At 41.2% G+C, this 9,384-nt stretch overlaps 1 protein-coding gene across 1 annotated transcript in view; it reads left to right on the top strand.

Annotated features, from left to right (window-relative positions):
* Window positions 1–7,953, top strand: part of STK32A (serine/threonine kinase 32A) — a gene marked incomplete in the record, with an annotated part of 141,032 nt that extends 133,079 nt beyond the window's left edge. The window contains 2 exon segments of the mRNA XM_027771667.1: window positions 5,863–5,927; window positions 6,502–7,953. Coding sequence (XP_027627468.1) covers window positions 5,863–5,927; window positions 6,502–6,595 — 159 coding nt within the window.
* Between the last annotated feature and the right edge of the window lie 1,431 nt (window positions 7,954–9,384).

Here is a 9,384-nt window from a genome sequence, read left to right on the forward strand (position 1 = left end):
TGAACCAATATTATATCTCATCAGCAATTTTTGAGGGTGCTAGTGTCTTCACATCCTCACTAATACTTGTTATTTTCTATGTTTTCCATTTGTTTGTTTGCTTACTTTTTAATTTGACAGAGGGTACATGTGCACACCAGAGGCAAAAAAAGAGATAGAGAAAGAGGAAGAGGAGAAAAGCACCACCACCCCCCCATGGGAAATGGTCACACATCCCTTCACCTCCGTCTCTCCCTCTTACCGAGATTTTGGGCACACTTGCACACGTGCCTGGTATATTTTCAAGCTGCTGGGTTTGGGTCTCTATTCTCTCTCTCTCTTTTTCTGTCTGGCAAGGGCACGTACCCTCTGACAATCAAAAATATATATCATAGGGACCAGCAGGTGGCGTGGTGGTTGAGGTGCTGGACACTCCCACATGGCTGAACGGTTTGAGTCCCAGACCTGGTGGCTTGCCTTCTCATTTTCCCTCTCTCTCTCTCTCTCTCTCTCTCTCTCTCTCTCTCTCTGTGTTTCTGTCTCTTTCTGGTCAAATTAAAATAAGTGAATGAATAAGTAAATAATTATTTAAAAATATATCATGACTTTCCCAACGATCTAATGTATCTCATTCCCCAAAGGAGAATCTTTTTCATCTTTTCCATCTCCACATTTCTTTTACTTTGTTGTTAGGTACTTCATTAAATGAACATTTTCAGCATGATTTTAAAATTTCAATCAATTGTGGGACTAGCAGGTGCTGTGGTGAATAAGGGCACTGGATTTCCACATGGTTGACTGCAGTTCAAGTCCCAGACCTGGTGGCTTGCTTTCTCATTTTCCTTCTCTCTTTCTCTAACTCTCTGGTCAAATTAAAATAAATAAGTAAATAAATAAAGTTAAATAAAATAATTATTTTTAATTTTTTTTGGAGAGGTTTTTTGTTTTGTTTTGTGTTGTTTTTTGCTGTAGGGCACGTGCGCTCGCTAGAAAGACAGAGACAGACAGAGAGACAGAAAGCGAGAAATGAGAAATCACCCCCCAGGGGGGATGGCCATGCCGCAATCCCTTCTCCTCCATTCTCCTCTCAGGATCTTGGGCACGCACGCACACGCGCCTGGCGTGAGTTTTAAGCCACTGGGTCCAGGATGCGAACTGTGGTCGACTACGTGGGAGTCCAGCAACATAGCCATTACGCTAACTGCTGGTCCCTTATTTTTAATTTTTTTTTTTGTAATTCAATCAATTGTAGTAAGTGAGCCATCATTTCCACTAAAGATATCCTTCAAGTGCCCCATCAATCTGTTAACCTGTTGGTTTATCTTGTCCAGTCCTTTTAGTTAAATTATTTTGTTAAGAGATACCAGGGAGAGGAAGAGGCAGTGAATCACTTATAAATGGCACCAAAGTCTGATCCAAGCCTCAATTTCAGGAGAATGAGAGAGTGCTGTGCTTTAATGGACCTCTCCTTTATGAAGCAAAGTGTCTGAAAGTTACCATAAAGGATAAGCAGGTGAAATATTTTATCTATTACAGTGGTTGGAATAAAAATTGGGACGAATGCAGGCAGGTGGTATGATGGCTCAGGCACTGGACACTCCCACATGGCTGACTGCGGGTCGAGTCCTGGACCTGGTAGTTTGCTTTCTCACTTTCCCTCTCTTGCTCTGTATCTCTCTAGTTGAATGACAATAAATGAATGAATGAATGAATAATTCAGATGAACAGGTTGCCTTTCTGAACTAGTAAAGATAATTTAGATGTTTACTTCTTTGAGAAATGAGCTGTATTAGGTCGTCTGGAAAGTCATGATATATTTTTCTATGCGAAAATGCATCATGACTTTCCTGAAGCCCCAATAAATGTAAATATTCTGAGTAGGCCAGCACATTACTGAGTAAGAGATAGCATCCAGTGTCCTAGACTGCTGGAGGATAGGTTTTATTTCATGTCGCTTAGCAGCAATATCTGAAGGCTAGAAGTCTCACAAGGGCCTTTGTTAGGAATATTAGCAAGAACTCTCTTTTCTTTCTTTTTTTTTTTTTTTAAATGATGCAGATTGCTATATTCTTTTATCTGCAGGGCTAGGGAAGGGAACATTTTCTCCTTCCCATTTATAATCTTGTAGACTTTCACCGTCATGCTGTAAGAGGTGTCTTTAGTGTTTCAAGGCTAGGGGCTGGAATGGCATTAATGAATACTGAGAAGAAAGAGGCGAGCTTGAAAAGCTCCAAATTTGTAATAGGAATAAGAAGGGGGAAGGATTATCTTACTGATAGATGGAATGTGGGGTCACATAAGGCTCTGCAGTGGTTTCTGCCTATTGGATAAAGAAGAATACAAGCACAGTGCCAACTGCAGAGGAGATCCTAGATAGAGATTTTTTTAAAAATCCTTTTCTCCATTGAGAGTCAGTCTCTTGTGTGATTTGTCCTTGTCATACAAGATGAAGACATGGCAATGTAGTGGCTTCTTACTAAACAACTATGCGCTTGATTAAAGCATAATGATTTAGGGACCAGCAGGTGTTATGGTGGTTGACACGCTGTACTCTCACATGGCCAAATGCAGTTCCAATCCTAGCCCTAATGGCTTGCTTTCTTACTGACACACCCCCTCTGGTGAGCCTGTGTGCCATAAAGAAAATTAAAATAATAATAATAATAACAATAATAATAATTGAATATATTTTTAAAGTAATAATTTAAATGTTAAGTCATGTAGGTTCTCTAAACATTGGGTTTTTTATTTGTAAAATAGGAATAATAGGGGCTGGCAGGTGGCATAGTGGCTAAAGGTGCTGGATTCCCATATGGTTTAAGTCCCGGACCCAGCAGCTTGCTTTCTCATTTTCTCCTTCCCTCTCTCCCTTGGTCCCTCTCTGGTCAAATTGAAATAAACAAATTAATAAATAAAATTAAATAAAATCATTCTTTTAAAAAATAGGAATACTAGTAGTGCTTCCATCCTGAATTGTCCTGCGGATGAAATGAAATGTAGGTGAGACAGGGACCAGCAGTTAGCATAATGGCTATGTCATTGGACTCCCATGTAGTCGACCGCAGTTCAAGTGTCGGACCCAGTGGCTTAAACTCACACTGGGCACACGTGTATGTGTGCCCAAGATCCCAAGAGGAGAATGAAGGAGAAGGAATTGTAGTGTGGTCATCCTCCCTGAGGGGGTGATTTCTTGCTTTCTGTCTCTCTGTCTGTCTCTGTCTTTCTGGTGAGTGCACGTGCCCTATAGCAAAAACCTCTCCAAAAAAAGAAAAGAAATATACGTAAGGCATTTAGCACAGCGTGTGGCCCGTACTAACTGTAGGCTGTGTTGAGTTGTAGATTTATGTAATGTGTAAGCTCATTATCATATGATCCCTTGGAATTTTATTCTTTTTTTTAAAGAATTATTTATTTAATTCCATTTATTATTTTATTTTATTTTTTAATTTGACCAGAGAGAGGGAGAGAGAAAGGGAAAGGGAGCAAGCAAGCCACCAGATCCAGGACTCAAACTGTGGTCGGCCATGTGGGAATCCAGCACCTTTAACCACCATGCTGCCTACCACCCCCCTAGAAGTTTTGTTCTTAAATCTCTGCTATGACAGTTTTTCTCAACCTTAGTATACTACTTGAGTCATTGGAAAAAATGCTGAGAAATGCTGGTGTCTTGGTTACTCTAGGCCTAATACATCTGAATCGGGATCAGATTCAGATATGAAATCCTGGGTATTGGGGCTCTTAAAAGTGATTCTATTATGTGCAATTATGGCTGAGATTTACTGCTATAGAATCTAGGATATAATTTTTTAAAATTTATTTTATTTACTTATTTTAATTTTACCAGAGCAGAACAGAGAGAGAGAAGGAAAGTAAGAAAGCAAGCCACCAGGTCCAGGACTCGAACCATGGTTCTGCCATGTGGGAGTCCAGCGCCCTTAACCTCCATGCCACCTGCTGGTGCCAAATCTATTATATAATTTAATGGAGTAAAAATACTAAAGTTTTGCCTTTTTCTCATGTCTATTTCCTCATTTATAAAATTGAATTAATATTCGTACTACTGTATGACCCCATTAAGAGTGTAAGGTGTGACTCCTGATGTCCGAAGTGCCATACCATAATCTCTTCTGCAATTATCTATTTCACATTTTTGTAGAAATAAAATAGCTGTATATTGGAGGAAAAATTCATGTAGACTTTTGTATTTGATTTGATTATAATCTTGATTTTTTAGTGCTAAAAAATTTTCACTGGGAACCAGCAGTTAGCGTAATGGCTATGTCGCTGGACTCCCACGTAGTCGACCGCGGTTCGTGTCCCGGACCCGGTGGCTTAAAACTCACGCCGGGCACGTGTGCGTGCATGCCCAAGATCCTGAGAGGAGAATGGAGGAGAAGGGATTGCGGTGTGACCATCCCCCCTGGGGGGTGATTTCTCGCTTTCTGTCTCTATGTCTCTGTCTGGCGAGCGCACGCGCCCTGCAGTGAAAATCTCTCAAAAAAAAAAAAATTTTCACTGAGGAGACAGCAGGTGGCATGGTAGTTAAGGTGCTGGACTCCCACAAGGCCAACTGCAGTTCCAGCTCCAGAATGCAGTTCGAGTCCCAGACCCGGCAGCTTGAAAATTATGCCGAGCGCATGTGCATGTATGCCCCAAACCCAGGAGGAGAGTGGTGGAGAATGGATAGCATCATGGCCATCCTCCCAGGGGGTGATTTCTCACTTTCCCTCTCATTGTCTTTCTCTGTCTATGGAGAATGCATGCACCCTATTGCAAAAATCTAAAAAAAAAAAAAAAAAAAAAATCATTTCACAGAAATCTTGGGGTAAAGCTGCTTTCTCAGAGGCTCTTTATCAGATTCTGTTTTTCTCTTAGCCACAGTTCCCCATGACCGATACTGGAAGCCCACAGGGTTACAGATACTCTCAGTTTAAGAGTAAGAGTAAGACACAGTGAAGTTTTCTTTTTATCTTTCGTCTTGACCCCCTCCATAAACACCCCTTCTAATTACAGTTTCCACTCCTATCACCTGAACAATGACTCAGGAATGAAAACTCTCCCCATACTTTTAAACTTAGTATATTCTAACTTCTAGATTAAAAAAAATAATAATGAATAATTGTTCTTTTTCTTAGAGAAGATATTTTTTCTCATAAGGCATATGCACTTGCCACAGACAGAGAGAGACAAACAGATAGAGAAAGGGGAAGTGGGAAATTACCCCCTGGGGGCAGTGACCATGCTGCAATCACTTCTCCTCTTGAGATTTTGGGCATGCATGCACAATCACACAGCGTGAGTTTCAAGCCACTGGGTCTGGGACTGAAACCATGGTCTACTACCACAGCCTCAACCACCACACCACCTGCTGGCCCCAGTCTCCAAACTCTTTGCAGCTCTGTAATGGAAGCAGCAAGCACTGATCAAAAGGCAGATTCTCTGGTATTTGGAGGATAGTTCCTCACTCCAACCCTATATATGCAAGCTGCTCCAGGAACACATGCACTGCTGCCTGCCAAGGGGCTGTGGGGTGGAGAATGAGCAGCAGCTACTGTGCTAAGAACTGAAATTGATCAAAATTAAATGTACTTTTCTGTCTTTTCCAAGTCTCTTTGAAAATTGCAAGCCTTTAATGGACTCCAGAGTTAGAACATTGTTAAATCAGAGATTCTGCTGTGCAATTGTCTAGGTGGGGAGGTAGAGCCCATGCTTCCTGCTTGCCCTCTTACCATAATCTTCTTCACAGAGCATGTATTTTGAAAATCTTTTGGTACTGCTTAGATTTGTGCTCATCAGTGGATTGACATTCAATAGGTTATTGGCTCTTTGAGGATCTTCATTCATCTAACTATGCTTCTTTGTTTTTCAATGTTTACCTCAAAGATGTGCCTTCTTCAAGAGCACCTTGAATCTGTCCAGAAGGAGTTTATAATTTTCAACAGAGAAAAGTAAGTAACTCCTGGAAGATCAGCCACCCTGCAAATGATGAGCAACTTCAGCTAGTCACCTCAGAGCATTAATGTATTTTTAACATACAAATTTTTTTCTAATTACAAAAATGATACACATCAAAAAATTAAAAATTTGGGAAATTCAGAAGCTTTTTTTTTTTCTGTCCTGTAAGTGATTTAAAATTTTGTAATGGATCAATTTACCTAGCATCATGTTTTTGTTTATGGAAAGGGTAGCGGAATTGGAATGTAAGCACTTTAAATCAATGGTATTTTAAAGATCTTCTTGGTTCTTATTTCTTTTTTAAAAAAAGAATTATTTAAATTTATTTATTTATTTTAATTTGACCATAGAGGAACAGAGAGAGAGAGAGAGAGAGAAAGTGAGAAAGCAAGCTGCTAGGTCCAGGTCTAAAACCATGGTTGGCCACATGGGAGTCTAGCACCTCCAACCACCATGCCACCTGTTGGCCCCATATTGCTTTTTAAACCGTTGAGCTTAATGCTATCATTTCAAAAATTTAACCTTTTGTTTTTCTTTTCAAATAATATATATTTTTTTTCTTTTAAGAGTAAGGAGGGACTTTAATAAGCGGCAAGCAAATCTAGCCTTGGAACAAACCAAAGAGCCACAAGAAGACAATGGTCAGAATAGCAATCTTTAAAGACCTCCACATCTTCTTGGGATATTTCTTGGCACCACAGGCCAGGAATTTCTAATGATCCACGTCAAGAGGAGCAGATGGAAGTTCTCGCCACTTCATGCCTCATGATGCAGAAAATGTGAATGAGTATCTTTCAAAGAAGGCGGCACAGCAGTGACGAGAGGCCTGAGCCTAAACTCCTGGGCTGAAGTTTCTCCACTATGTGACCTTTAGCAAGTCTCTTATTACTTTCTCTGCTTTAGTTTCTTCACCTAAAAGGAGAGGGTTGTACGAGATAAGCTGAACTCTACCTTTTTAGTGCTACAATTATGATACTAAACAGCCTTTATTTTTATTTTAAAAGGAAATTTGAGGTAGCTTTTATTTTTCCACTTCTTGTAAGTACACTGTGACATGTGGGTAAATGGACATTGGACTCAATGAGGCTCTTCAGAGCTAGAAAACATTCTAAAAAGGTGAGACCCCCCCCCCCACGAAGCCTGACTGATAGGAATAAAGAACCCCATCAGGATGAATGGGACCAGAATAAATGTAACACAGATTCATGGGGGCCTTCCAGATATGAGCTGGAGTCAGCTCACGTCAGCCTGTGTTTGCTACAAGAGCCTACTGTGCACCTTCCTCCCCAAGTCTCCCTTTGGTGATGTGAAGTTGGGAACTTGAAATTAGTGATGATGGGAGTACTTAAACCCTGGAAGTCAGTAAATGCTGCACATCGAGGCTCCCCCCTCCCACCACCATAAGCCACTTGTTAAACGTGAGCACACCACTTGCCTCTTCCAGTAAGTGTGTTCCTTGTGGGCTAATCGTCTTCTGAAGTTTAACAGAAACCTGTATCTTGAGAGAATCCAAAAAGAAAAACAAGAAAGAATACTGCCACGCTGAAAGCATGTTCACCTCACAGTTCAGTGAAGTTGTGTCTTACACAGGGGTCATAGTCTAGGTTAGAAATGAATCTGAAAAACAGTAAAATGTTCCCTTGAAAATCCCTTACATCACTCATAACAAATGGGAAGTGCCTTTTCTCAGGAAAGCCCAGCACAATGAGTCACCTTGGGAGTAAACAAGTCACTGGTTTTGTTTTGCTTTGCTTCTTCATTTTGATGCCGATCTCATTTTGGCGCATGTCAGATGGACTAACCTATTGAACAATGATACACTTCTATGTAGGCTAGCATTATATTTGAGACGATGGATTGCTAACTCATCTGAGAGGTCTAAGTTTATGGAGACTGTAAGAACAATGGTACCCTGTCTCCCACATCCCTTGTGTTTAGCAAGAATGGCAGGAAGCATTGCCTAAATGTTTAAAATATTATTGCTATCTTACTCTTTCTTTATATGTTTATTTATTTGTCAAGCACAATTTATTTTTTTTGGAGAGGTTTTTGCTATAGGGCGCGTGCGCTCGCCAGAAAGACAGAGAGAGACAGAGAGACAGAAAGTGAGAAATCACCCCCCAGGGGGGATGACCATGCTGTAGTCCCTTCTCCATTCTCCTTTTGGGATCTTGGACACGCACGCACACGCGCCCAGTGTGAATTTAAGCCACCAGGTCTGGAACTTGAACTGTGGTAGAATACATGGGAGTCCAGCGACATAGCCATTACGCCAACTGCTGGCCCCTGTCAAGCTCAATGTTAAATTCATCTAAGTGAGTTATGCATGTGATATAATCCCACTGTACTGATAATAATACAGAAGAAGATCTTTACAGAATGATTTTTGGCAACCCACAGATACCATTGGGTAGAAATAAGTAAACAGCCTTTGCAGGGGGTTGTTTTAACCTCTTGGCTCTTCAGGTCACCTATCCCTGCCCTTGGGGCCTCACCAGGATGGCAGTAAGCTGGAGATAGGGAAGATCAGGCCGGCACCCATTTAAGAAGTCAGGCAGGTGGAAGCAGACAGAGAAGTAATAGATTTGACTGCCTGCTACACCAGACTTTTCCAGAAGGAAGTTCACATTGGGGAAACTAAGCATGAGCGGAGAGAGAGAAACTTCAGCTTGGCACTTACCATTGTCTCTTCACTGAGCTAATAGGTAAGAGTTTCTGGCAGAGCCGTGAAACAGTGCCTCTCTTCTTTAAGAGCAGCCATATTTTGTTAAAGATTTTAAGCCAGCTCTTTGGTCCTGCCTGTTTGATTTATCTGCAGTTCCCACATGTTGTTTGTGCTGTTTTGTTTTTCTCTGAGTACTTGCCCCAATCAATATCAGAGAGGGAGAGGGGCAGAAAAGAGCAATGATGAGAAAGTGACCAGAGTCTGCTCTCGCCGGTACCTCTAGCTGCCTGCATGTTTATCCACTTCCATCTTTCATTCATGGTGATTCAAGCCCTGGTGTGCTGTGAACCTCCCTCCTAGTCACCTGTTCTTCCTCTCTGACCTTGTTTTTACCCTCCCAAAGGAGAGATGATGGGAAATGTTTTTGTGTTCATGTTTACCCAAGGGCAGCTGGACCATTAGCGTCTCCATTGTGATGAGAGAGAATCGTTTGTGCCATTTCACATCTGTACACTTTATATCGGAATAGAAGCCCGATATGATCTCTGTATTCTGAACTGCTTGTTTTTATTTCCAGTGAGCTGCTTCTGTGCCCAAAGTACCCCTGTGGGCCATCAGAAACCATCACCAGTTAGACCGCAGTGTCAGAGAGTAAGATGGATTTCCAGTCCTAGCTAGGTGACAGGTCCACAATGTGTTTAAAGATAAAAAATGAAAAAGAGAGAAAAACTCTATCTGCTGTATCTGACAGTGTGGAACAGTTAATTCTAAATACCCTTCTTCCA

This window comes from Tupaia chinensis, unplaced genomic scaffold (assembly GCF_000334495.1).
Source record: "Tupaia chinensis unplaced genomic scaffold, TupChi_1.0 Scaffold000228_1, whole genome shotgun sequence".
Classification (NCBI taxonomy): Eukaryota; Metazoa; Chordata; class Mammalia; order Scandentia; family Tupaiidae; genus Tupaia; species Tupaia belangeri.